The 27,748-nt window shown below is 41.6% G+C and overlaps 1 protein-coding gene across 5 annotated transcripts in view; it reads left to right on the forward strand.

The window, feature by feature from the left end:
- Positions 1-27,748, forward strand: part of tmeff2a (transmembrane protein with EGF-like and two follistatin-like domains 2a) — a 91,056-nt gene that overhangs the window by 29,980 nt on the left and 33,328 nt on the right. For all 5 annotated transcript variants that reach the window (XM_046404440.1, XM_046404439.1, XM_046404438.1 and 2 more), the window contains 2 exons: positions 8,203-8,332; positions 19,313-19,339. In XM_046404440.1, coding sequence (XP_046260396.1) covers positions 8,203-8,332; positions 19,313-19,339 — 157 coding nt within the window. The remainder of the gene's footprint in view (positions 1-8,202; positions 8,333-19,312; positions 19,340-27,748) is intronic.

A 27,748-nucleotide genomic window follows, 5' to 3' on the forward strand; every position in this document is an offset into this window, starting at 1 on the left:
CCTTAGCACTTTGCCTAGTTTGTCCATAAGTATATCGCAGAGGTGGATGGTCTTTATTCCCCAGCTGTGCCTTGAAATTTTCACACATGAATTCCCAAATTTATCTTTGCTTTCTGTAACCCCTAATGTAATGATCAGAGAATGAATCCTCTGACAGGGCTCTGGAGGCTCGGCCACTCATCTTTATGTGTCTGTGTACTGAAAATTAGCATTGAAAGTTGGGATTCGGCCTGACTGTGTTGCGGCTGGCTTTCCCTGCAATGAGCGTTGAGTTCAGGAAATACAAGCACAACACCTGCTGTCTGTGTGGGATGCTTCGTAGATGCAGATTCTCTGCAACACGCAGATGTTTGGTCCTTTTCACCGAACTGTGCCTACAGGAAAAGATAGTACAAGCAGCACTGCTTCTCTGATTTTACTCATTTTAATCTAAACCAACTGGTGTGAGGGTGGTGTCCATGTAGCTGTTTTAAGAAATAATTGATTTAATAAATATCATATTGGGCTTGATATTAGAAAGTAATTAATAAAGAGAAAGAGTGGGGTGAGAAAACGTGAACCAGACAACGGGGGGAATGTTGGCTGAACAGCAGACTCAGACGATTCTGTTCGCTTTCAAAGTGCAGAGGCTGCAGCTGGATGCCCTGTTACATCTCTTGCATTACTTTTTCCTATGGGACAGTCTCCTTCTGTGTCGTCCCTATTGAGCAAACAAACAAATAAAAACTGTCAGTTTGTAGTGCTGCGGCATTCAGAGACAAGTACATCTGTTCACTGAACTTCTAAGTCTAGAGAAGAGAATACTTTTGTTATTGTTGTTGTTGTTGTCGTCGCAGCAAAACAGCACTCCAGAAGCACATGATGCAGTGAGAGTCACTTATGGGGATCAAGCTAAGGCAGAGAATAGTATAGATTTCTAAGAGAGTATTTTGTGGTTATGTCATCCAAAATATGGTTTCAATGACTACGTGGGCCCCAGGGATGTTAAGAGGGGGCCCTTTGGAATTTGCTCCTCTATACTGACAAACATGCCTTCAGGCAGTGGGTAAAGTTGTCCCACTTGGTGTCTCCCTTTAAATATATTTAAAGTACAGTAACCTTGCACCAGACCCACGGGGCAGACCGAGGCCACTCTATGGGGACCATCAGTCAGCTGGGACTCCTAGCTGAGGAGGAAACACTTTTGGATCTTCCAAATACCATCTTACACTGGGCTGACACAGAGACTGAAAATTAGCCTGTTATCTAGTATGAACAATAGCAGCCATTTGATGCAGAATTGAATTTCTTCTTAGTCATAATTCAGTCAAATCTGACATACAAATGGAAGTCAAAGAGAAAAGATGCTCCTTCATGTCTTACCCCTTAATGTCATGTTTGTTGTCATGTTTGTGTGTGCTAATCCAGTGACAAAATGGTTGTACATCCATGGGTATACTGCAAGCAGGAAATGCTGACTCCATCTCCATTTATATACAAGTGTTTGCCCTGTGGACATACAGACAGCATGTTATGTCTGGACGAGACATGTTGATACTCAGCTGAAAGCCTGAAACCTGTCACAGCACTAATAAGATTCAAGGACTTAAACATCCAGAACTTTATTCCTGTCCTAAAAGTGTGAAATGGTTTTATCAGTCGTATCAGCTGCTACAGGTTCTCTCCCTTCTCTTTCACCACAATGACGACTGTTATATTTTAGTTCATTTCAGACCAGTGAGTTTTAGCAGAGCCACCGGAGAGAGAAACGTAACTCTATGAGCTTTAATGTTTCGGCTCCACACATTATATGTTATACTGTTTATCAATACGATTATATTGCTTTGAGATTTTAGTGGTAGCCACACAGTTTTCAAAATTAATCCAAGGCAGTAAAGTATAAGACCAGCAAAAAGGTTGTCAAACTGCCTCAAATGTGGCTGACTGATCTGCTGTCCCAAGTTTTTTGACTTTAAAGAACCCTTTAAAGGAGAGACCAGCCAAAGAAGCTTTCGTTGTTAGTGGCTCCACTTCAAGATGAAAGTGAATCATATGTAAGATGACTTTTTAAAGCGACTGCATCATTTAAAATGAGTTTCATAAGCAAGTCAAGAATCTGTATCAGTCTAGTATTCTGTGTAGTATTCACATACCTCAGCATGATTTCTACCTGCAGAATCTGCAAATATCTGACTAATTGTTGTTGGAATGATGATCATTTTTGCATATGTGTTATTGGAGGGTTTGAATGGCGTAGAGCCCCACTGCACAGGACGATGAGTCATTTGTTTTGTTGCTTATTGATGCTGATATCCTGTCATGTTTGCTCTTGCTGCATTTTGCAGAGCTTCACCGCTCAAATTGGCATGCTCTTTCCCTCCGCTACATAGTCACGCATCGATGCGTGCACTCGCCTTCACTTTGCATCTCCTCTCTCCTTTGTCTCCTGCTCGTACGGTTTCCCCTCATGCGCTCTCTGTTGTGCATGCCCCTTGCCATTCCTCCACATTGTTCTCCTCATTCCTGTCATTCTCATCATCCTCCCGCCTCCGTCCCTTACCTTTTCAGCTTTCAGTCTCATCCTTCCTACCTGCTTTACACCTTCGCCACGCTGGCCTCCCTAATTCTCCTCTTAAACTCCCTTCCTCCCTCCTTTTCCCGAAGTCTTCCTCCTCATACCTGCTTCTCACTGCATTCCTCCTACTCCTCTGCCTCCCTTCCTCCTACCACTTTGTTCCACCCTTGTCAGCTGGCAGTTATGTCGGGTGCTCAGTAAAGTCAGCATTGGGAGCGAGTGAATGATGATGGTTCTGCGTGTTTTGCAAGGTTGTTGTGTGTTGTGACCTGGTAAGGTGCAGATGCCTTTTTTGGGTTTTTTTTTTTTGTACAAAGTGCTCTAATGGTGGAGGTATCGTTTGTCTTGTGTTTGTGTGTTTTTCTGTGCATGTGTGTAATGCACTGATCCCAGGCAGGTAGGGAGACAACAGGTCTTGGCTGCAGTCCCAAAGTTTAGCCTTTGGAACTCAGATGAAGAGAATTGAGGGTAGGCAGAGCCACAGCAGCCCCTGCAGGAGATTTGTGGAAACTTAATTTCTGGTGATAGAAACATAGTGGGTGGAAAGGAATATGAAATGGCATGGAAGAAAAATGGACAGTGGCTTAAATGCACACAAGATGCTGCAGATGTCAGTGCATGATCAGGTGCACTTGCATGAATAAATGAGCATGCTTTTCCCTTTTTCCTGTCCTTCACTCATTCACACACACACACAGGACCATCAACACCTCCACTGTGTTCTCGGTCGAGACGCCAAGAGACTGTCCAGGTTTTGTCACAGCGGAGGTGTGGGACAATGTCTGCGACTTTTGTAGAGCCCGAGCCAGCGGGCACATAAGGCCGAGCCATATGGTCCTGGCCAATGGCCCCCACCACCATGTCTGCAGAGAACTGTGGAGGATCAAATTTTCTCACCTTCTGTCTAATTACCATACTCACTGCATTTTTCCTGCTTCCCATTCTTGATGCAAATGGACGAATCTTTGAAACACATACCGAAGATTTTTTTGACACCATTGTCTATTTTAATTTACATTTACTGTCATTTAGGCCTAGTTACAGTACAGTTTTTGCAGGCTGCCAACATTACATGCCGCCAGTTATCAAGACATTCATGGATCAAAGCTGCAGCAACCTGACAGTGGCTACAACATGGGACACGTTTGTCTCTCATATGGTAACGTGCTGCGTAAAGAAGTCAGTTTGAAATTTTGAAATCTGTGACCTCAGCTCACACTCTTTGTCAGTCACGTCAAAAGAAGTCCCAGATGAATAAATAAAAACTTCTCAGACAAGTGTCAAGGATTTTCTTTTCTTCAGCAAGACTGGTTGAAGATCAGTTCAAAGATTCAGTCAAGTCGAAGTGCTGCAATGTTTCAAGTCTCGTCTGTCTGTTTTATTTTATGTTCAGTCGTCTATTTACAAGGTACAAGCTTATCTTATTTATCATTCTACAACACAGAGTTTTATAACCCAATGCCAGTTGCAGTCCCTGTTTGTCTGCTTACAAAAATTATATAAATGGATAAATAAAATATAAGTCATAAAAGCTGTTTTTGATGGTGAAGGGCAGAAGATGACTACAGGAGTCTGGCAGCCTGAGGACAGAGCTGCTCTGTCGGCTACTGCAGCGGATACTTCTGTGTCTTTTGCCAAACTGCAACAGATTTTGGCTTAGGTGGGTGATGTGTTTTCGTATCCTTTGGGCAGATACCTCACCAACATCACTGATGCACAGCCGGTGTGTATCAGTGATGTTCGGGAACAGCCGGTCTGTTTCCTTCTGTAAAAGTTCACACCAACTTGGCCGTGCACACTTTCTTTCTGTTTCCTTCCATAAAAGTTTACACCAACTTGGCATGGGACTATTTAAGTTTTGTTAAGAAATAAGGAAACTTTCCACAGCTGGCCTAAGTCACTCACTTTTGGTCTGCCTCAGCTAAAATATGAGAAAAAGGGACACGCCTAGCCTGTGAGTATATCTAGGTGAAATATGCACACAGCTGCAGCCTCCATCTTGTGCCTCCTCTTCAGGAGAGGGAGGTTTTGAATCACCCATCATCTCATCACTCCTCCCCTTCCCATAGCGGTGAGAGCCTAATGGCGGGAAAAAGATGGGGTGGGGGAGTTTTCACGGAGAAGAAGGCACTCTTAAAAGACACCCGCAGGGCTCTGCCGGGCAGCTTTCCCTTTCGTTGCATCACGCCTGGCATAAAGCAAGAGACCTCAGGTTAAGAACAGCCTGAGCCAGATGGGAGAGTGTGAGAGAGTAAAGGGAAGGAGGGGGGAGGCAGAGGGGAAGGATAGAGAATGGCAAAAAAAAAAAAGTGCAGGCCCTGCAGTAAGCTATTCCAAGTGCCTTTGTGGGGTTGCCATTTTTTCATTCTCTCCCACTCTCCTTTGAGGGGATTTTCTATTCCTCTCTCTGTCTGTGTCCTCATTTCTTCTTCTCATTTTTTTTTTTTATTTTATGATGTTTTTCTTTTTTTTTTTGCCTTGGTTTCTTCAGGCGCTGTGGTTCTTTTTTATCGTGCCAAGTTTGTTGAGCCAGTGCTCTGTCGCGCTCTCTCTTTCTCCAGCCGTCTGCATCTCACTTGTGTATTTTTCTTTACTTTTATTACCCCTCAGTCTCCTTTTCTCCCTCTCATCCATTTCCACCGACTTCTTCTCTCCCTCAAGCCCAGTTTCACTCATCGCGTTTGCTTCTCGTCTTCTCTACGCACCCTTTCCTTCCTGCATCTCAACCCCTTTGATCGAGAGCCAGTGTGCCGTTTCTCTTTCCCTCCTCCCACTCTTTTGTGTGTGTTCTGTCGTATCTTTCACCTCAGCTGGTCAAAAACAGGGCTCACACTTGATCATTATGATGCTCCAGGGCCCTTGAATCGATGTCGTGGTTATTTTTGCACCTCACCTGGTGGCCATCAGACCTCGTGTGTGTGTATGTGTGTGTGCTAAATTCGAAAAATGCAGTTTATATGTGTGAGTGTTTTCAGGTCCTTTCCTCAAAGCCTCATCCTGGTCTCTGTGATCCCCCACAGCATACTGTGTTTTAATACAGTCTAACTGTCAGTTCAGTTGCCCTCATTTACTGAGCAAGCGAGCGTGAAACAAGACTTGTTGAACATTTTTGGTTACTCTGGTCTTTTTGTTTCGAGAGAAAATGCCAAGAGAAAGATGTTCGCTTTGACACAACTTTAAGTTTTGATGCTTTTAGCTTCGGATCATTAAAAACAAAAGTTCATAGTTATCATTGAGATTCTGTTTAATTGCTGAAAAGATTTTGAAGAAATGACACATGATTTTTAATGTGTTTCTGCTCAAAGTTCTGAACAAGTAACTCGGGCTTTGTTGTAATGAAGATATACTTGAAGATGTACTGTATGTTGTTGGCCTTTTTTTTGGATCTATATTCTGCCTTCAGACTGAGAACTACTACTACATACTATGATGTGATTGTAGCAGGTCTGAGGTATCAACACAAAGCTGCATTGACTTTTGTTGATTTTTTTTTCTTCTATGTTTTATTTGATGTCTGAAGTTTTCCTCTTTCCAGCCTCATAGCACCTGACTGTTACTGTTACACAGCTGGCTTGTCAACACTAAAACGTGAAACAATCACTTTTAAATGTATTCGCTTTGGCAGCTGCTTTCTTACAGCTCATGCCTCTGGCTTAATGTGTGTGGAGAGCCAGAATAGAAAGAAAAAGATGCATTTTCCCAATTTAACTTGTGTGGATGTAGAATCAGCCTGTGTCTGCTGTGTGGTAGGTGGGGTGTTGGGCTGTAAACACACACAAACTTGCATATGTGTGTGACAGACACAGAGAGAACAGATTCCCGGTCAATCCGTTAGGGACTTCAAGGGGAACAGAAGTGTAGACAAAGAGCCATGAGCTCCTTAGACTTGTTCCTGTGGGGACTCTCAAGCGAGCCCTTTGTCCTTGTGAGGTCACACACAGCAGGAACACATTTTCACATGTGGCTCATTTTTCAGCACTTTAAAATTTAATCAGCTTATGGGCTGTGACCACAGAGCGACAATTTCTCTGGACCCTCTTACAGCCATGCCTTCTTCCCAGGGAATAGAGAGAAATATCTCTCAATTGAATAATCATGTTTGTTATTCCTGCAGTGTAGCACAGGCAAATCAATATCAAATCAAATGAATATCTCTCCTCCGCAGCCAAAAAAATGAAAACTAAGGCTTGGCGCTCTAGTGCCATCAGTCATCTGAAAAATCTAGAGCTGCTCCAGAGCCAACAAACCATGTGGGGGGAATCAATGAGTAATGTTCTCCTGAACCTTAGCAGCTCAGTACTCATTTTGCTCTGTGCTCTTGAGCAAGTCACTTAAACTGCAGCTGCTCTGGTGGAGCAACCATGGAGCTTCTGGAGATGCATGAAGAATAAAGATGGCCAATTAATAACAATGTGTGGCAAATCTCAGATAGTCATAATGTTTGTCTGAGAATGTCTCAAGGAAATTCAATCGAACGCAACTGGACTTAGTTATTTGTCTTTGAAGACGTTTCACCTCTCATCCAAGAGGCTTCATCAGTTCATGCTCACTTGACTAGGCTGGGACTAGATTGAAACATCTTCAAAGACAAATAACTAAGTCCAGTTGCGTTCGATTGAATTTCCTTGAGATAACCATGACCTGGATGAATGAGAATATTCACAGGCTGTCTGAGAATGGTTTGATCAGATTTGCCATCAGCCTCTGACTATTGCTAAATCCTGATTGGTGCATGTGAGTATGTGACATCAGCTGTTTCCAACTGAGCCTTGCCCAATTTATCCAATCCAGAACTATTTTGTTTGTGTGTTTCCGTCATTCATAATAAGAAGCCGATTGAGAAAATGTGTTTTCAGGGCCTTTTTAAATTGATGATATGTCACTTCCATAATCAAGTACAATGCTGATGAGGCATGTGTCCAACTGTTCATTGTAACTGAATGCAGATAAGCCAGTGAACAAATGTGCACCCTGTTTTGTAAATCTCCAAACTAATTTATGAATCTGTCAAATTTCTACAGTGCCTCCCTGGGAATTGGTGGTTGTCATTTTAGAGCCTGGTTTATCAGGGACATTTCACAAGTAAAGTCAAATGACACAAAGGGGCTTTGAACAGCAGCGTCTAACAACAACATCTAATAAACTTAAGCATCCGAATAAGGAAAAGAAATGAAAAGCTTAGGTCACACACACACACAGTGGTCGTTTTAAGGCTGTGTGTGTGTGTCAAGTAGCTGCATATACATTTTGATTTTCCTCTTCAGATTATATGCACAGATTCATTATTAATCTGAGGATTGCATTTTTTTAGTTGAGGTTATCTCTCCATCATTCCTTTGGAAAAGACAACCCCAGGGTGAGCAGAGAAATTGGCTTGCAAAATACAAAAACAAAGACAAAATCGGTCCGTATAATTGGCATTAAAAGTGGCATTAAAAAATGGAGCTGACCCTTACCAAGGCCTCACATACAGCATTTGACTAAATACTTACCTGTGATGAGTACTCATCCTTAAGTTTAGAAGCTCAATGAACACTAACTTCTTTGAGGACACACTCTTGTTGTTGTTGTTGTTGTTGTTGTTTCTTGAGCGCCTCACATTGCATTGCTCACCTGTTTCCCACTGTTTTCCCCTCTCTTCTCTGCAGTGCAACAATGATTATGCCCCGGTGTGCGGCTCTAACAATCAGAACTACCAGAACGAGTGCTTCCTGCGCAGGGATGCCTGCAAGCAGCAGTCTGAAGTACTCATTATGTCAGAAGGCGCCTGTCCTGCCGGTATGTGCATTTATATTATGGTGCCTACACAGGTGTATACACAAGCAAATACACACACACACACAAAGTAAACTAATACCAACCTTTGCACAAATAGAATACACTGAAGCAAGAAGGTATCCCTCACTGATCATTTCCTGCGCACTTCTCTGTAAGCATACAGATGATTCAAAGCAGCTGGGATGTTAAAAATAATGTAATTCAATGTGAAAACTGTATATAAAGTAGTACAATTTCAGGCTTCAGTATCATAATCATCGATAGAGGCAAATGTCTCCAGTGGAAGGGATTCAGTACTTACAGAGTGATGCATTACTTCAAAGGTATTAGGGAAAAATCTTGATGACAAATTTGCTGGAGGTGACAGACTGACGTAACTTTCCCGAGTTTAGTGTAACCACACTCAGCTGTAGTGACAGTGACAAGTGTTCTCACTGAGCAGATGAAGATCTCCAACAGTGTCCTCACGAGAAGCTGAACACAGCGTTTGGTCAGCAGTGCAGAGAGTTGAGCAAGTTAATTTTACAATTTTTCTAAATATGCTGTGTTAAACAGAAAGCTAAAGAAAGCTTGACAGCTATGACCTTTTGTTATGTAATGTTTAAATAAATGTCAAAAGGCATGAAATACAAATTCTTGCCAAATTGTCATAGGTAGTCTCTGTAACACCAAGCCAAGAGGCATGCTCAATAAAGCAGAAAATTGAATGACTGAATCACACATCATCTTGATGGCCATTTCATTTTTTTCATGGATTGTGTAGACATTTTGTTTTCTTTCATCTTCTTCAAAGAATACTTGAATTAATTCTGTAAGGGATCCAGTGAAGCCGCTTGAAATTTTTTTTTTTTTTCGAATAAATTCGTACTGTATGACTAATTTCTCGAAGACATGAAAGGCTACATTTAGAAATGAAATGCTCACAGCTTTTATTCACCAGCAGTGCATTACATGTAATTTCTCTCAGTGACACTTCCATTAAGTAAACCATTTCACTGAATATTATGTGTCCGGTTACAAGACACATTTTTAGCCCTGCTAGCAGCAGGGCTCTTGGCATGGTTGGTTCATCTGTCGGTCAACCACTTGCGTCCAGGCTGAAGTCTCTCAACAAATGGCCCGTTTGAACAGACTTTTGAGATTCCTTCACTTTTCCTCCAGCCCCATCAGCAGTTCAGCTTGTAAAATCGTCTCATTGTTTGGGTTTTGTCCAAATAAAACACAACAGACAACAGACATAAACAAATAACAGACATTTCCTTCAATCAGTTTCAGTAAAACTTTCTTCTGTGTGACGCATACTGACAGGTGAACAGATGTGGGCAGGCCTACTTAATGTAGTTAGTGCAGGTTGTTGGTGCTGGTGTTGGTGTTAGCTGTTGCTATTAGAAGAAGAAGAAAAATCAACTTTATTGGCAGTATATATTTTATATTTTTACATACACACACTGAATTTGTCCTCTGCATTTAACCCATTCTTGGTTGAACACACATGCAACACTCAGCAAATTACATGCAGTAGCATGTATGCAGTGGGCTGCCACTGTCAGGCACCCAGGGAGCAATTTGGGGGTTAAGTGCCTTGCTTAAGGGCACATCAGCCAGCTAATGGGGAGGAGGGGGCATTTTCTCATTAATCACTCCACCACACCCAAATTTTTCCTTCCCGAACCGACGACCCTCTGATCACAAGCCGCTTCTCAACCTCTAGGCCACAGCTGCCTCCATTAGCCCACCTATCAGCTAACATGCTTGTATATTTGATAGCATGCTGGTATTTTATAACATTGTGAGCCTTTGAACTGTTGGAATTGTTTATTAGCATGCGGATTAGCATGTCCTCAAAAATGCGTCCTAGATAGGATGTAAAGACTGTGGTTTGATTGTGGTTACTCCCACATGTTTCTGATGCTGTGATTGATGACAGTGAAGGAAACATGGAGCAACTTGAATAAGTCTCTGTGTTTCTTGTTGTCCACCATCTGAGTGTAGAAAGGAATGTAAATACAATTACTTTGGCTAAATGATGATTGCAAGGAAATATTCTTCTTTTAAGTGGGTAAACAAATTTGCAGTGAAATTTTTCCCATTCTGTGCAGGAAGATAATTACTATTAGCTTAGGGTATCCATAATAAATTTGCATCACAGCCTGATTATGGATACCACATCCGTTAAGTGTTGACAACAATCATCAAGTGAAGTGCTGTGTTGACCTATAAATCAGTTCCTACGCAGTGAGCATACAGCAGTATAGTGGAAACTCTGCCACACTGTGACACATCCAGCTTTGGTGTGTTTGCAGTAGAAATCTCTGTTGACTTGGCTGATTCTGATGAGTCCTGATTCATTTTGGACACTATCTTTTGCAATCTTTAAACATCTCTTCTGAAGTCTATATGACATACTCCGTAGAGGCATATCTCCCTTTGCTTCACATCAATGAACGATTAGGTTTTGTTATGTTTTTATCTTGTTGTAGATTATCTCAAGTATCAGTGATGGAAGAAGTATCACATACTTTGCTTACTTTGACAAACGGAGACAACAGTGTTTGAATTCGGACGGTTACTGAGAGAGAGCACAAACCATTAGCTTCCACCAGCTTATTTTTTTTTGTCACTGACAGGCTAAGATTATGTGTCTCCGTCACTCACTTATGCAAATCAGTGCTAATAAAGCTTTGTGAAAGTACTGAGTAAAAGTTCTTACTAACTTAACTAAAGGTGCAATTTCCCAGCCTGAGATCAATAAAGTATATCTATCATAAATATAATCAGACAAATGTACTTAAAATCTCAAAGTAAAACTGAACATTTCTCGTCTCGATTGTATGATGGCTGCCATAAACACAGAAAATGTAAAAGGCCCTCTCAGGAGTTATTGTTTATTGTTGTCCTGGACACTTGGGTAGTTTAATCTACAGCAATACATCATATTCTATAAAATCATCATATGTTTGCAGCGTTGCTGTTTGTCCTTTGGGAACCAAAATAGTTTAGATGGTTTGGAGATACATGGTTTTTACTGAAATGGAAATTGTAACCTGAAAAGTAATGAGTAACTAAATTTGTCAGACTGCAGTAGTGGAGTAAAAAGTAGCAACAATATTTGAATTTGAGATATAGTGAAGTATACTGTTTAAATGAAAAAATGGGAATACTCAAGTAAAGTACAGGTACCTTTAATTTGTACTTAGCTACACGACTTTGAGTAAATGTACTTTGTTACATTCCACCATATCCACTGTGTATTTCTTTCTATAACAACTGGTTTTCTAACACGCTTTTCTTTTTGATACCCTTTTCATTGACGGCATCTGCTGTTTTCGTCTTTCTGTTTGCTGGGAAGAAATGTAACCAGTGTAATTATCTAACATAATTGGGATAACTCTTTGCTGATATGAATTTGGTGTTTAAGCTGCTGAGTAGGCGTCTCCAGGCGGAAAAGGTCAGGCACTTCATTAAACGTGTTGTGGAGATGAGTAGTGCTGCTCGGAGTACACAGTAAAGTTAAAGATGCTTGGTCATAAAAGGTCTGCGAACTAGTATATTAACTCACTCTATGTGCAGTAGTGGATATAAGGTTGCTGTAAACTTACTTCATTTTCATGAGCTTAAGCTGTCTGTTGTAATTAAGACACATTTTTAGCAGTGTAAAACACCTGTTATCCTTTTAACACCTAGTTTATTTTGGATACCCTGACATGAATTTATAACTGGAGCATAATTTATGAAAACAACCCATGTGAGTGAAACAGTTGGCCAAATCTATCAGCACGTACATCACATTGGTCTAATAATCCATATATGTAACTTTTCTCTGTCTTAGCAGTCCATCAAGTCTCGTCGCATATGTAAAACAAGTGGTGATTTTTTTTTTTTTTTCCGTCATGGTTTTTATTTCATTAGAACATGTGTAATTAGCTTTGGCCTCTGTAATGTGTTTAATCCAATGATGACAAATCCAAATGGATGAGAATATACTTCAGATTCCCTGACGCCCCCACAAGGGAATTCTTTCTGAATCTACCAATTAGTGAGTCATGTCTGAATAATATGCTCGGCTGTGAATGAGTGAATCTACTGACAAGGTCATGTCGGCTCTTTCTCGGGCATATCTGAATCACTGCTTAAGCTAATATAGTATTGCGGGCTTGAGTTGAGCAGTCGCTGACTCAGTTACCCTCAGTGACAAGCAGCCGGCAGAAGTCCATTAAAAGGTCCTTGAATGGGCCCAGCTCAGCAGGGAGAACATGTGGAGACTGAGGTGGAAATGTCACTGCAGTAACAGTAGTGGTGTCTGAGTGTCGGTAGGCAGGGCCGTGCAGAGTCACATGAACTGTCTGGCCTTCCTTCAAATTGCTTGTTTGTGGCTTGTGTGTGAGGTCCTTTTCAAGACATGTGATTGTGGAAGCCTGCGTGTGTTATGGCTTTGAAATAAAAGGGGATAAAGGCCCCTTTCAATGATGCAACAAGCGGTACTTTTGTTCCTGTAGGCCTCGAACAAGGGTATTTTTGAGGCTCATACCATGGTGGTTTGCTATTGTGGCAAAAATGTGTTTTATGCTAAAAACAAATGTTAAAATATTTGGATATTTGCACTAACGAATGGCATTGAAGGATTTATTGGGGTCTGTTTGTTTTCTGTTAAATTTGTGATTTCTTGTAGAGGTTTTGTGTATTAACAGGAAATATACAGTAATTATTGCTCACATTGCTCAATTTTACATACAGTTAATTTAAAATGATGAAATCCTCTGTGTTATGAAGACAACTTAAGTAAGAGTTAGCAATACGTGCTTTTCAGTTGGAAGTTAAACACATGAGATTGCTGTGTGGGAGCTTTCTTACATAACCAAGTGTTGCACACAAAGCTTTCATGTGGAAAAGTAGGCCAGGCAGCTTCTTCTGAAGTGTTTCCTCTTTGCTCTCTTCACCACTTAGCCATTTAGTTGATACCCTCAGCTAAGATAGCTTAGAATGAGTGCCGCAGTGGTAAACATTAAAATATCTTGAATACCTGTGATACGAGTAGCTAATAGTCAAACGTCAGAACTGCTTTACTCAAGCTGTACAAGCACTGCAAAGAAGCCTTTATTCCCTTTCTCTCTCCTTGTCCTCCTTTCCATTCCCATCCTCCAAAATCCCATTAGCTGCAACAGCACAGAGTGTAATGGATACATGTCAGCTCGACAGTGCCAGTACTTGTTTCCCTTCCCAGTGTGAGAAATACCATGAAAAGGACAACTCAGGGGGAAACTTGATGAAAGAAAATCTAGATGTAATCTTCATAATGTAGCTTTGGCTCATCATATCAGTGGATTTGTGCCAAAAAAAAGCAAGGAGTCCTGCAGGGTTCTTAATAAGAAAACAAACTCACATTAAATTAAATTTTCTGTTTCTTACGTTGTTTTTTCCCCCAGCAATTTAAGCACCATTAGGTCAGAGTTTTAAGCCATGGCTCTATACTGTCAAGGATGTATACGAGCTTAGTAGCAAACTGTGCTTGTGTGTACACAGGTAGTGTACTGTGGATTTAACTGTGAAAATGAACCAAAACAGTGAAGCTGCTGGCTGGGAAAAAAACAAAATAAATAAATAACCAGCTAAGACTGATATTCTTAGAAGAGAATGAGGAGAATTGCTTGACAGTAAATATTAACTTATTGTTGATGTTTCGCACAGTGAAGATGGGACTGTTTTCAAATCAATTTAAGAATCTAGATGCGTGTCTTTTCAGAGGCTACCTTGGATTTGCCAAGGTGGCACATGCCCTAAAACTCAGCTTATGGAAGGTAGCCAGAAGCTTACATCTTCTCCAGGTGACTCCCGTATCTCCTTTGGTGATCCAGCCACCTTCACATTGAATCACCTCAGAGGTAGTTGATAAAGACGAACACTATTTAATCATATTCCCTATTTGACTTTAAATCTTGTTAGAGTACCAGGTCTCTTCTTGTGTTTACTGTACAAGACAGACCTGCAGGATCCCTCTTGGTCTTTGCCAAGCCAATAAGCCACCTGACAGCACAGTTTCATATGCTCTCATTAACCCTCTTTGATGCTGTTGAGGCCAAGAGGCCAGACGTTAGGGTCTGCTGTCTTCCAAACAGTAAACAGGAGGCCTGCTGAGGTGCCAGTTTCATGCTAAGTGATGGCATTGAAGCATAGACAAATATGATCCGATACCATAGCCACCTATTCCTTGTCCCTGAGGAAAAGCATCATGCAATGCCTGCTGCAGAAAAATGTGCACAATGTGTGACATGCAGTCTTTTCTACCTTTGTGTCACCAACAGATAAGGAAGTTCTGATTCAGAAGTCAGCAAGACCTCATAGCAGTAACATAACATAGCCAATAGAAGCTGGTTAGCACAGGATGGCCTTCCTTTCCTTTCACATCAAATGCTAGCCCAGCCCAGTGAGGAGCATTTAAACATTAGCTTAGCCAAGTGAAGCAAACAAAGCACTCTGCTTTCCCCCAAAGGAGGGAGTTAAGCTAAGGCAAGCACTAACATAGCACTTTCAAACTCATTTTACAAGTCGAACAGTATAACATCCAGGAAGTCATTAAGTGGGAAGGTGGGAGAAGGTTTAATCGACATTGTTAAAATGTTGATGACATGTTTAATCACCATTTTAGTCACTCTGCAATCCCTGAGCACTGACAGATGACAGCAGCCATATGTTTGGCTGATGATTTAAGATGCTCTCTCTGGGTTATGAGGAGACCAGGAGCTAAATGAGAATCACAGTAATGGTGTCAGTATAGGTTTACATACAGCACAGGGGGAAGTCATCAATACGCCTCTTTATTCTGTTTGGGCGACAAAAATCTATGTGTCACTGTTGCCAATTAGTTGCAAATTCCATCTGAATTCAAAGTACTTCAGGTGATAATCTAATCTGTTATTGATCTGTAGGGAAATTTATTTTTGCTTGCTGCTCTACAGAGAGGTCAGTGCTACAGGACAGCACACCAGAAGGGATTCAAGGTCTTTTTCAAGGACATTTTAGGTTGGAGAATCGTTTCCGCAAAATAGAATGATTCTACAAAATCCTGAATTACATCCAGTGCAGACTTTTTATACAAATGTTAATCGTCGGTCTGTAATGCCCAATCTCTCCCACCACACTTTGCACCTGCACTGTACGCCTACATTGGCATTCAACATTCAAGTCGTGGATCAGCGGTTAGGGTGTCGGACCCGTAACCGGTGGATCGCTGGTTCGATTCCCCGTCCCGGTGTCCATGGCTGAGGTACCCTTGAGCAAGGTACCTAACCCCCACTGCTCCCCGGGCGCTGCACGCGGTCGCCCACTGCCCCGGGTTTGCTGTGTGTGTGTGCACGTCACTTGGGTGGGTTAAATGCAGAGAACAAATTTCGTTGGAGTGAGTTCCCTCCAATGACAAGATATGTCACTTTCCTTTCCTTTCCTTTCCTTAACATCCTATCAGCAAATCCATTTGACTGCGCGTGAAGAAACGCACTGATAAATGCACCGAAGACGAGGGCTGCTCTACGTCATGGTGAATTGCGGATGATAAAGTCATAAAGATGATCATTCTGATCAATAGCGGATGGGTTGCGGGTGGGTGAAGTAATCCATCATTACTGAGGCAAGTTTTAATTACATTATCTGCAGCGATCCGGCATGGCATAAACAAGTGATACTGTGTGCACGAGGCACAGCAGCTTAACATCGCTGATTACTTAAATCTCAAAACTCACACAGAGGATCAGTCAGGTGTTGTGAAGCCTCATACTTAAGCACGTCTGAATTGTGTGGCCTTTAAATAGCAGGAAAAACACTGCACTTCTGTAGATTGTTGGTGCAGTCGCTTCCTGACAAATGACAGCTGCGTTGGTCAGAAGTTAGTAATGATCATAGATTTGGTTGGAACCTCTGAGAGTCCATCTTGTGTTCTGTGTTCTGTTTAGAAAGCTCTACAGTCAGTAAGTTGTTAAAGATTCTGACTGAATCCCAGGATGTTCCGACCCCAGTGGGCACTAGATTAAAAACACACGTTTACTGCTGAGTTGAAAATGTTAATATCAAGTTGTGCTTTGATGAAAAATAATTTCACAGGTTCACAGACTTGCTCCACGTTGCCTCAGATGGAGACTGTAGCCACTAAAGCTGCAAATACTGAAGATTTTTGTCCAGTTTAGAATTGAAATTCAGGTTTTATGCTAAAGCTCAACATTATGAAGTAATCTGCTGTTGTTACTGTTGGAAATATTGTACATTGTTTGGATTTGTGACTGAATGTTTACTACATTTATGCATTTTCGAGATTAGCAGCTTTTGTACAAAGAATGAAGTCACACTGTCAAGCTAGCAGCCTGTGAATCAGTCTGCTGCAGAAAAATAATTTACCAGCGTTCACAGTAAAGATAACTCATTAGGATTAGACCATCATTTTTACACGGACTCACGTTTTATGCTCAAAACCGGCCAACATGCAGTTTGTCTCCGGACACTCACCCATTCCTTCAATGGAAGCCTAACTTTCAAACCTAATTTACAGTGGAAAGCGGAAAGTGTGTGTTTGTGTGTGTGTGTGTGTGTGTGTGTGTGTGTGAGCAGTACAGTTCCCCTAGAAGGTACCCTCTCTGCCTCTTTCCTCCTTTAATCAGTGCTCCAAAACTGAAAAAGAATCACTCCAATCACTTCAGTTTCTATTGTCAGTGGTAACCATCTTTTTTTCACCTTGACAGTCCTCTTCTGCTCTCTCACTTACTCTCCATTGCCTCTCTCGAAATAAAATTGTGTGGTATCTCCTCCTTGTGACCCTTCATTAGGCAGACAAGCAGCCAGAAAAGTAAGCTTGTGCCTATCTCCCTTGCCATTTTGTTCTATTGTCTAATGCCAGTCTTTCTCCCCTCAAACCTTCGCCCTTGTACAGATACTAAAGGTTTTTATTGATCTTCCATGAACCCCTTCTGACTTCAGCCTGATCCTTCAAGCTAAGCCTTTTCATGAAACACTGCACATTTAGTGTCCCTTGTGTTCCAAGGTCACTGAAATTCTGCAGATTTAAAGCATTAAAGACACTGGCTGGCAGTCTTCTTCTGCACCGCCTTTGTTGGAGCTTTGCTGCGTGTCTTTGCACGTTACAAATTGTCGATCAGTGAAATAACGTGAAACTTGTGGCAGGAACATGTACATTTTCAATGGCTTTCACTGTTTGTTCAGGCTGGAACCCCGAGGAACCCCAAGGGGGAGTTGCCTTACAGGACACTCAGAGAGTGTTTCTATTGTGAGAGATCAATCAGGTACTCTTGCATCCATTATGGTTACTCTGCATTATGTTACACTAAAATTTGCTTCTGTTTTATTTCACTGAATAACACACAGCAGGTGAGATGCATTTGCTTCCTCTCTTTAACTGATTTTGTTTTGTTTGCCGTAGCTGAGACGGGTGTTTGTTGTTTGTTGTTGTTCATTTTGGATTAGTTGTTACCTTGACAACAACCACTCTTCTCAGGGTCTGTGCTAAAATGAAAGGTTTATCAAACAAGTTTTGCATGCATACACGCATACTGCAAATTCACTTTGAATTATTATACTTTTAGAGTTAATAGACTTCGTGTACGCACATTTACAGACACGCAAGATTAGCATTCATTTTACTCATCGTTGATTGTCATGAACAGCTGATCACTAATCAAAGTCTCCTTTAACAGCTGTGGGAGACAGGAGTGGTGACATGCGCTGTGTCTGTCCAAATCTACAACCACCACCATTCACCATTAATCCAGATACAGTGATTCTGATGTTAGATAAGATGTCTTCAAATAAGTAGATTATTAATAAATAAATATAGTTTTATTTGTGCAGTGAGGGGGGGAAAAGGTGCATAGGTAACATTCAAATCAGTTAATAAGTAACTTTCACAAGTGCTGGGTCATTAAGAGAAATTTATTCCACCCACGATTTGAATCAGTTGACCACCACTGTACTATTAAAGACACTAAACGATTATAACATTTCAAAAGTTATAATAATAATCTGTCAAACAGTAGAACAATAATTCTTCCAAAGATTTGAATTTCAAATTCGTCAGTAAAATTATTTTATTTTGATTTTGGAGGCTTTCAGGCCTCCTTGGCTGTCATCAGATTTTGAGTGACTGAGTTGCCCTCCTTTGCCACAGATGACCGTCTGCTGCACTGACCTCATGTTTTCATCCCGTCAGAAATGTCTTTTATCGAACCAAAGCTTATGCCATTAAAGTATCAGGACAGCCAGCTGCTCAGACTCCGTGTGTTTTAGAGCCGTGATGGGCCTATTACTCCAGCTCGTGTGTGCACGTCCTCCTGTAAACCCGTCTCACATGGGTATTCATATAGAGCTGAGCTATTATCCCCCTGCGGTCCCCCGAGGCCCCACGTCTGGTCTCTGGCCCTGGGCATTTTAGCAGATCGCTCTCTGCCGCCGTTCAAGTTACACGGTGCCTGTTCTTCTAAGTGCTCATCGCTATCCCTTTCGCAGCCATATTGTTAAACAATTTAGTAAGCTCCATGTGTTTGAGGGAGCTTTACACTGATCCAGTGGGAGAGCCATGGAGAAGGAATCACTGACTCGCAAACACATCAACAACTGGAAACAGAAGTGCCTTCCCACAGCAAGACCCACAGCTGGAGGTGTTATCATCAATGAACTGTTGCAGAACGGGGAAGATGCACGACGCTCAAAGCCTCAGGGCATCGCGACTATCATCTCCTTTCTGTTTTCCTGCATGTATTTCTTTTCCAAGTATCGCTTTCTGTGCCACCTTTAAAGAAATCCTGTCGCGGTCAAACACACCCACAAGCACACAGAGTGTCCTCTAGCCTTCACGCACCTACACTCACAGGCAGATGTTCACGTGGGTCTACACACATACTTACATATGCAGACACGCACACTCGTTCAGCTAACGTCTGTGGCACTGAGAGCCTCTGGTTAATAACTGTTTGTTCTCCTCCACAGATGCCGGCTCAGGATCAGGAGACGACGGTAAGATTATTCACCTCCTCCTCCTCTTCTGTTCTAACTCCGCATGTGCTGCTTCTTAATGTGTTTCTGTGCACTCATTGTCCTCCTCCACTGAAACCATGTTTTCAACCCAGCTGCATTTGAACAGACGTGTCAGCTGTAGGCCCAGGCAAGTTAAGGTCCTTTACGGAGGATTGTGATAATTCATGGCAAGACGTGCTTTGCATTGTCCAACAAACAAGTTTGACTTATATGTATATGTTTAAAGTTCTAAATATCATTAATAAACTTACACAGAACATTAGAACGATTTAATGTATTAATATGCCTTACTGTTTTCGTTAAAGCTGCTACAATAAATAAATGGCCTCTTACATGACAACCGAGACACCAAAAGTGGAATGAAAAGAAGTTTGAATGTTGGACTTTTAACATTCATCAGGAAGAAACAAACATGTGCCATGTGAGTGAATGTGGCTTCATGTCTGCTGGATGTTTAAATAGGTCATTTGTTGCTAACATGACCCATAGCAACTTAACATAACATAAGGTGTTGCGTTTATGGCTCGATTCCACTGCGGCCATTTGTTTTACCTGCATGAACACAAGGAGCAAGATGAGTCTTTGTGAATTTTATATCAGCTTCCTAATTTGCTGGCAGATATGACAGCTGTCAGACAACAAAAGAGCTACCTCTGCCTGCCAATGTTCTGTGTTCTTGCAGAAATTAAACTTGTTAATGTTCAGCTACAACATTATGTCTTCTGCTATATCTATATCAACATAAACATTTCAATGCCTTTATTATTTTTTGTCAAATTTACTTCTGTCTTTGTCAGATAATTCAACAGGGAGCAGGGAGAGTTTACAAAGAAAACAAAACATTTCAAAGTGGCTTTGATTGCATCATTTGAAATGATTGCTCATAGCTGCTGCACTGAATGATAATGTAACTCTGACAGAAAACTGCAAACATAAAAACTAAGGCTTGTGATAGATTTACTATCTCAAGCTATTTTCAAGTTTCTGCAAGATAATTTTAATAGCATCCTGACGTTTATGGCCTAAGAGGCAGGAAATTATTTGTAAAACTGAAATCGTGGTTTGGAAAATGCTCAGCAATTACACAACAGTTGTGCACACAGTTACACAATTTGTAGTTAATGCTTTTCACTAAAACATTCACAAATAATTGGCAAGTCCTTTGGGATTCCTGATCTCCAGCTGATTCATTTGACTGCTTTTGAGTTGTTTCAAAAACACAGCGCAGACTCCTCATGTCATGGGAACTTTGTGCTCTTCAACCCTGTCATTTAGGAATGTGCAAGAGTCACATGTTCTCGCGTTGCTAAATGAAAGTGTGTGGACAACATTGCAATTAATAAATGCCGAGGCTGAGCACACAACTTGGGAGGGGTTGACAAGAGTGTGAGAATTTATTGTGAGAAGATGGAGAAGAGCTTAAGGCTGTGCGTGACTTTTTATGAATAACTTTTGTGTGAGTAACTAATCACGTAAAACCTCCAGCTGATTAATAATGTCATTCATCTAAGGCTCTAATTTGTTGCTTAATTGACTAACAAGACTTTGTTGTAACATCAGCGCAGAGTATTCAGTCAGTAGTCAAGCTCGTCTGTCAGTGCATGCTTGTACACATGCATATATTTGCTGTCGTCCGTCTATATCTGTCCCCCGTGTGTTTACCCATGCAGTTCCTTCATTAACTTTCATGCATGGAGCTTCACCAGGCATATATGAGCGAGAGATTGGAAAAGAGATTAGCGTTGCCCCCCCTCCTCAAAAAAAAAAAAAGATGGCAGACAGACGGATGAACAAGCGGAAATGAAACTGGTGCTAGGTCAACCAGGGAGAGGGAGAGGGAGAGGGAGAGGATGGGGTGGGGCATTGTGGGGGTTAGACAAAGAAATGGCCTGAGGAAAGTCACAAAATAGATAACAGAACTGAGGAAACAGAAGGCGAGTGATTCAGAGACGGAGGGAGAGAAGAGGGGTGATAAGAAACATGAGGAAGAAGAAGCTAAATTAAACATACATTTTCATATATGTCTTCGTAACACATTATTCAGAACATTTCCTGTGCTTTACATTGAACTTTAATTATTTGACAAGGATCCTTGTGAAGCAGCAGGGTGAGAAACATAATCTGAACTTACTTGGTTCTAAAACCAGACATTTGTTATTTGCTTTATATCCCGCTGTGTAATTCCATGTAAGCTGAATAGGGTTTTTCACCATTTTATTGCGCCATCATAATTTCCCTGCAGTTGTAGAGAAGCGTAGTATCCATAGAGGCCCTATAAACACTCTGTGCTTTCCCAGGGTAAAGTCTACATTAAGTCTTACATTAAAACATAGCCACGTCTACACCCTTCCTCTGAATCCCTTGTGTACTTATGGCTTAGCAGCTGTAAACTGGCCCAGCAGACCTTTTCAAAACCAAAAAAAGAGCTAAAAAGGTGCACTAAAGCGGGTGTTTGTCTGCCTTAACATAAGCGTGAAGAGTTCAGTGTCGTTATGCGCATTGGAGTAGGCCATCGTCCTCTGAAAACAAGTGAGAAAGTTTCCTTTCAATATCCCCTTCAAAGCTCATATGAATTCCCACCTCTGTTGACCTCTAGGTGGTTTAAAGTACGAGCCTGAGAACTGTCCTTATTCCCAAACTGTCAGATAAATGTGACAAATTGATCATCCGGGAGGAAAAGAGACAATTAAGAAAAAAATAGCTCGGGGGCAGAGAGGGTATTTGTGCAGTAGAGGAGTAAGAGGCGAAAGAAGAGTGCAAGGACAGGAGGAGGAGGAAGGCAAACACACCCTATAAAGATAAAATCGTAGCAGAGGTCAAAGTAGATGGAGAGATACAGTAGAAGAGACAGAGGGGAAGGAGGAAGGCAGCTGGTGGAGGAAGAGGAGAGCTGCTGGTGTTTTATGAGCTGGGGAGAAGGTTAAAGAAAGTGGTTGTAAAATGTGGGCGGACTCCTATTGAGGAAACCAGCAGTGAATAGCCATCCTGGTAAAAATCAAATGTATTTTAATGGCCAATGATAAATCTGCACACATAAAGCTCCGGTCAGCCGGGTATTTGCCAGTCTCACTGGCTGTATATGTCTGTGAATGTGTGTTTTGCAGGGTGCACTCTATCCCGGCGATGCATGTCTGCATTTATGCTTGTCTGAGTGTCTTTTCTTGTGTGTTTATTTATCTGATAAGGGAGAGCTCAAGTCAACTGTGCAGGGAGATACCCTTAAGACATGACTCTGGTCACATGGCCCCCTTAGTCAGAATCAGACATTTGTCCAAATCAAATTGTGCAGTGGAGAAATTGAATTGCACTCACATGGTCATGGAGGGGACAAAGGACAACCAAAGCTTTAAAGACTTCTGTGGGCCTCAAACAAGTCCTGTACAAGTGTATTTTCATACAAGAGTCTATAGCCATGCTGCCATCTCTGTGAAGCTGTAAGGCTTGTTGTAAACAAGACCAAACTGTAAAAGAGCTGCAATTTTCAAGATCCGAAATTTGGAAGGGAACAGTGTGCAGGAGATGCATGTTCTTTCCTGATACGTTAACAGACAGATGTTATCAGTTATAACATCTAATGTCAGTGACAACAGTTTAGCCCACAGTCACAAAACATAGAAAACATCCCATACATGTCCAATTATGTCTTAATGTGTCATTGGCAAATGATACAGTAACTGCACTAACCAGCTGCAAGCATTTAAATCCACAGAAAATACGGAAGATAATTTGATTCTGATTGTAATCAGAAATGCTTTCATTCACTGGAGCCATAGAAATGTTATAACATAATCACGCCCGACTGCTTTTGTGCTTTTCAGAAGAGCTTTCACTCCTGTTCCTGCACAGTCAGCCCTGAAGTATTCATAACATTTATGGTGCTGAGTGTCATTTCTGTGCCTCTGAAACATTCTCAGTCAGTATTTACAGCATCTCAGTTTAGCGTGTTACCATGCTAACATTTCAATTTCACACAAAGGACAGCTGAGGCAGGTGGGAAATGAATTAAATCAGTTGTAAGTTAAAGTATTGAGCGAACTGTTTGACAACCAGTAACCAGTAAGCATTCAATACTAATACTAATACTAATACTAAAATGCACACTAAAGTGCATTTTACTTCAGTAATAAATACCTATCTATTAAAAAATCATCTAGTGGAGCTGAATTAATCCCAAATACAACAAGCTAGAAGACCAGCTAGAAGACCAGCTAGGAGGCAGCAGGCCCCTCCTTCCTCAAACCCCAAAGTCAAAGATTTAAACTCTGTCATGCTCTGAGGACTACCGGCATTAAAGTGACCTAATTTCACTGCGGTTTCAAATGGTGACTCTTATCTAAATTAAGTGCTTTGTCAAGGTCAACACAGTGTCCTGTAACTTAACCAGAGCAATTTTTCTGTTTGAATGGTTAAAAAACGACTCCATTATGAGTCCTTAGCAGCAGGCAGAGAGCATCGGCATTGTCTGCGGTATAAATATAGTATTTATGGGGCATTCTTCCTAAGTGCCTCTCTCAGTCTTTTCAGATGCCTGCTTTCCTTTGTGTGTGTCTCTCTAATTATTTGCTGTGCTTTGTTTAGACTGTGACTTTTTAGGCACTGGTCCTTCATTCAGTTTGTGCATATGCAACACAGCTTGTCTCCATGTACTCTTTATGGTTTTTACGTTTACTTTTCTGGCTGTTGACTAATGAAAAGATAAACACTGAGCTTGGCTTAATTGAAATACAATAGTCTGATTGGGGTAATTAATCTAATGATCAGAACCACAACACTATGGATTTGCAAGCACTTCATTAATTTGAATTAAGGACAAGGTTCCACTATGGTGCAATTATGAATTCAATTTCAATTGATCTCTCTTGGTCAATATGCAGCAATGCGCAAAAAATGATTACATGAGGTAGAACTCGTTGTTTTATTGACTCTCCAAATATTGTGAAGCAACACATTCGATCAAAAGCCGAATGCTCCAGTATGAGGCCAAATATTAGCTATCATTAAGAGAAATGATGACTAATCTGAGCGATACCTCCCCTGTCTCGGTTTTGTGGGGAATAGATCTTGAAGCACTTGACCACCAGATGACCTCATTTGTGCAGGCTCACTTCGGAAACATGTAGAAGTTAGACTGGAACAGGATGGTGAGTTACTGAGGTAAAATAGCTGGCTGACCTGCGGTTCCCCTGGTGATTGTTTCATCCATTCCTGCCTCAACAGCCTCCACAATGACGAGCTGCTGCTCCGCTCACACTGCCACTGCTATGGTAACCAAGTTAGAGGTTTAGGGAAGTGAGTAATCTAATCTTCCCACTTTGTGGCATAGCGATAAGGCTCACCACCGCCAGCCCACCCGTGTGTGTGTGTGTGTCCTGTTTGGTCATTCTATGCTGTATGCCTCACTCACTCTCTCTCTCACACACACACACACACACACACACACAACCTATCTAGCCAATATGTTCCACCCTAATAGGCAGGCGAAAGCCAGAGGTGCAGATAGGCTTCCAGTCTTGTTGATAAGTCTGAACCTTACTGGAGGTGACGCTCCTCGACGTAATAGCAAAGCTCCACTGCTTTTATTTCAGAGCTGAGGTGAATCTTGAGTGGAAACAGCAAAGTTTGGCTAGTTTCAACAATTTCTGCAGAATTTCTATCAAGTGCTCTGTGTTTTAAGATAATATCCAAAAACATCATTAAGCTGAACAACCACATGTTGAAAGCTAGCAGGCCTGTTTGCCTTAGTTAGTTTGTGATATGTGTTTGTTTAGGAGAATGCAGTGGAATAATGGAGTTTGTTTGGGGGATTTTGTGTGGTGAAAGCTAGCTGTCTTACTGCTGCTGTATGACGTAGCAACCATTACTGTAAGTCTTTTGATGTTCTTGGGCCCTAAACTTTACCCCATGCAGAATTACTTTTAAAGGATTGTGTGGATGATGCACATAAACAAGGTTACCCGGTGTCATATCTATGCTAAAAAAATATAATGTTTTCATTGATACTCAAGTCACGTTAGATAAAGATCTACCAAACAGCGGCACTACACGCTCAGTTTTTATTCAGAAGCTGATGATTGCAGGTCTGGGCCCTTGCTCTGGTAAACATGTTACAGGCACAAGCAGCCCCACTCCTCAGTACAGTGCAGGACTGAAAAGTAAGGGCGTGTGAGATTTATTGTAATATAGCTTACATCAAGATAGTTCCTGCATTAAAACAGGTCCATCTCAAAGCCTCACAGAGCATACGTTCAGAGGGTGTACATGAGAAAAAGGCTTGGCAGATAAGCCTTTATTTTGGCACGGGGATAACATCGTGATGTAGAGAGGGACGGATCTACAAATGAGATAGAGGCGAAGTTGTTAGATCTCTTCTTCCACACACACATCCACACACACTCATACACACTCACCATCTCTCCTTCTTCCATCTCTCACCTCTGCTGCTTTTGCTTTTCCTTCGTCTCTCCACGGGAACATATCCAATCATACCAGACTGAAATTATTATTAAAATTTTCTCTGCCGGCGTGTGTGTGTGTGTGTGCGTGTGTGTGTGTGTGTGTGCACAGCAGGGGCTCTGAATGAGATGAGTTGGGGGCAGTGGTGAGGTTTAGACAGTATCTGGTGTGAGAAGGGAGCGCATAAGTGGCGAGCAGCAGCCGCCATGTGTCAGAGCTATCAGCGGAGGTGGGTGAGAAGTGGGATGGAGGCTGATGAGAAAAGCGGGGTCACCTTTGGGCCAGCCCTCGCTCTCACTGGCATCAGGGATTTTATTGTTATATATTTTTTGTCATCCTGAAAATAATGGAACAGGGCTGAGACGGTGAGTGGCGCGGGAGGGCAGGAAGATTGCGCCAAATCGGTTGCCCACGGAAAGGGAGGGATGGTCAGATATTGGGATGGAGAGAGGGGAGGATTGGACTTTTTTTCTATAATGGCAGGATTTGCCTGGTATTGAAAGGGGGAACAGGGGAATCAGGTAGGCGCTTCAGGGAAGAATTTGAGCCATGTTGTGTGTGAATGTGTGCGAGGGGACGATTTCATGGACGGATTTGAAATGGCTCCTGTTCCAGTCTGAGTGCAAACGAATGGCCAGCAGTTGTGAATCTTTATATCTGATTCGTAAAAGTGCACAAATGCAGCAGTTTCTCATAATATCAAGACACACAGCGGATAATAAGGCAAACGACAGGTTGTATCTTCATCTTTCGCAGAAACCTGGCATACTACATATCAGCTCTGTGATATTCAGTTATATTGAGCCATAACCATCTGCTGTGTACACTGTCTTACAGTGTAGCTGTCATGGCTGTAAAGACTGTACTCAGGGTAGCAGATAGGGTGTCCCAGATAGATGAAGGCTCGTAATCCTTCATGCAGGAGCGGTGGAGACATCCGCCCGCCCTTTTGGCCCTCCCCTGGGGATTTTCAGGTCATGCCTTCTTATGTAAGCCCGAAAACAACAACAACAACAACAACAACAAAAAACGCTTGTAACAGAACCATAATGCTTTTCTCAGCTTAGTTTATCAATTTCATGATTTAAAAATATTACTATTATGGACTACTATCATTAACACTATTACTTCTATGAGTTTTATCAAGCCCAAGAGATTTTGATTCCAAGCTCACTTGACTTTTTATAGTTTTTCCAGATCATTCTCCACAAGTTACGGTTTGGTCAAGTCCCAGATTTCTGTAATCACACCAGCCATCATTTCCTTTGTCAGCAGCGAGGGAGCGCAGCTCATTAGAGACTGTGTGTGTGGCTGGATGATGCTAGCAAAGCAATTTGAGGTACTGGCTCACAGAGAAATGTTGGCCTCATTTCCAGGTATGAAGAAAGAGAGAGAGAGAGGATGGATAGTGAGGAGTCACATTATGGTCTCTCTTGTGGGTCATTGTACCAAAGAGAAGAACATTTTCTCATTTGCTTGAAGATAATTGCAGCAGTTATTATTCTGCTGATGCTCAGTTAAACACTAACTCGGAACAGGTCATTTTATATGAGACTTATATTCACAGTTAAGGTTTAATATCTGCTGGACACCTTGTAGATGTTTGTTTGTTTGTTTTTTCCACATCTTATTGTTTACAGAAGCCATAACTGTTAATTACACTTAGCCATGAGTAGGACAGATGTTTATGTTACGATACTTGCAACAGTTGCCTCCATTTGTCCATTTATTTAACAATTAACATCATTAATCATGAATTAACTAGCTTACACGGGAAAGCATGCTGTTATTTTTAAACAAGTAATAACTTACAGTGACTGAGTACGTTTTACCTGAAAGGTAAGAATGACATTTAACAAAAAAAAAAACATTTAAAATAGCTTACTCTGCTTTGTCACTGCGCACTGAGCTGCACTCAGGTCTTAAGGAATTGAT

Source organism: Scatophagus argus, chromosome 11 (genome assembly GCF_020382885.2).
Source record: "Scatophagus argus isolate fScaArg1 chromosome 11, fScaArg1.pri, whole genome shotgun sequence".
NCBI lineage: Eukaryota > Metazoa > Chordata > Actinopteri > Scatophagidae > Scatophagus > Scatophagus argus.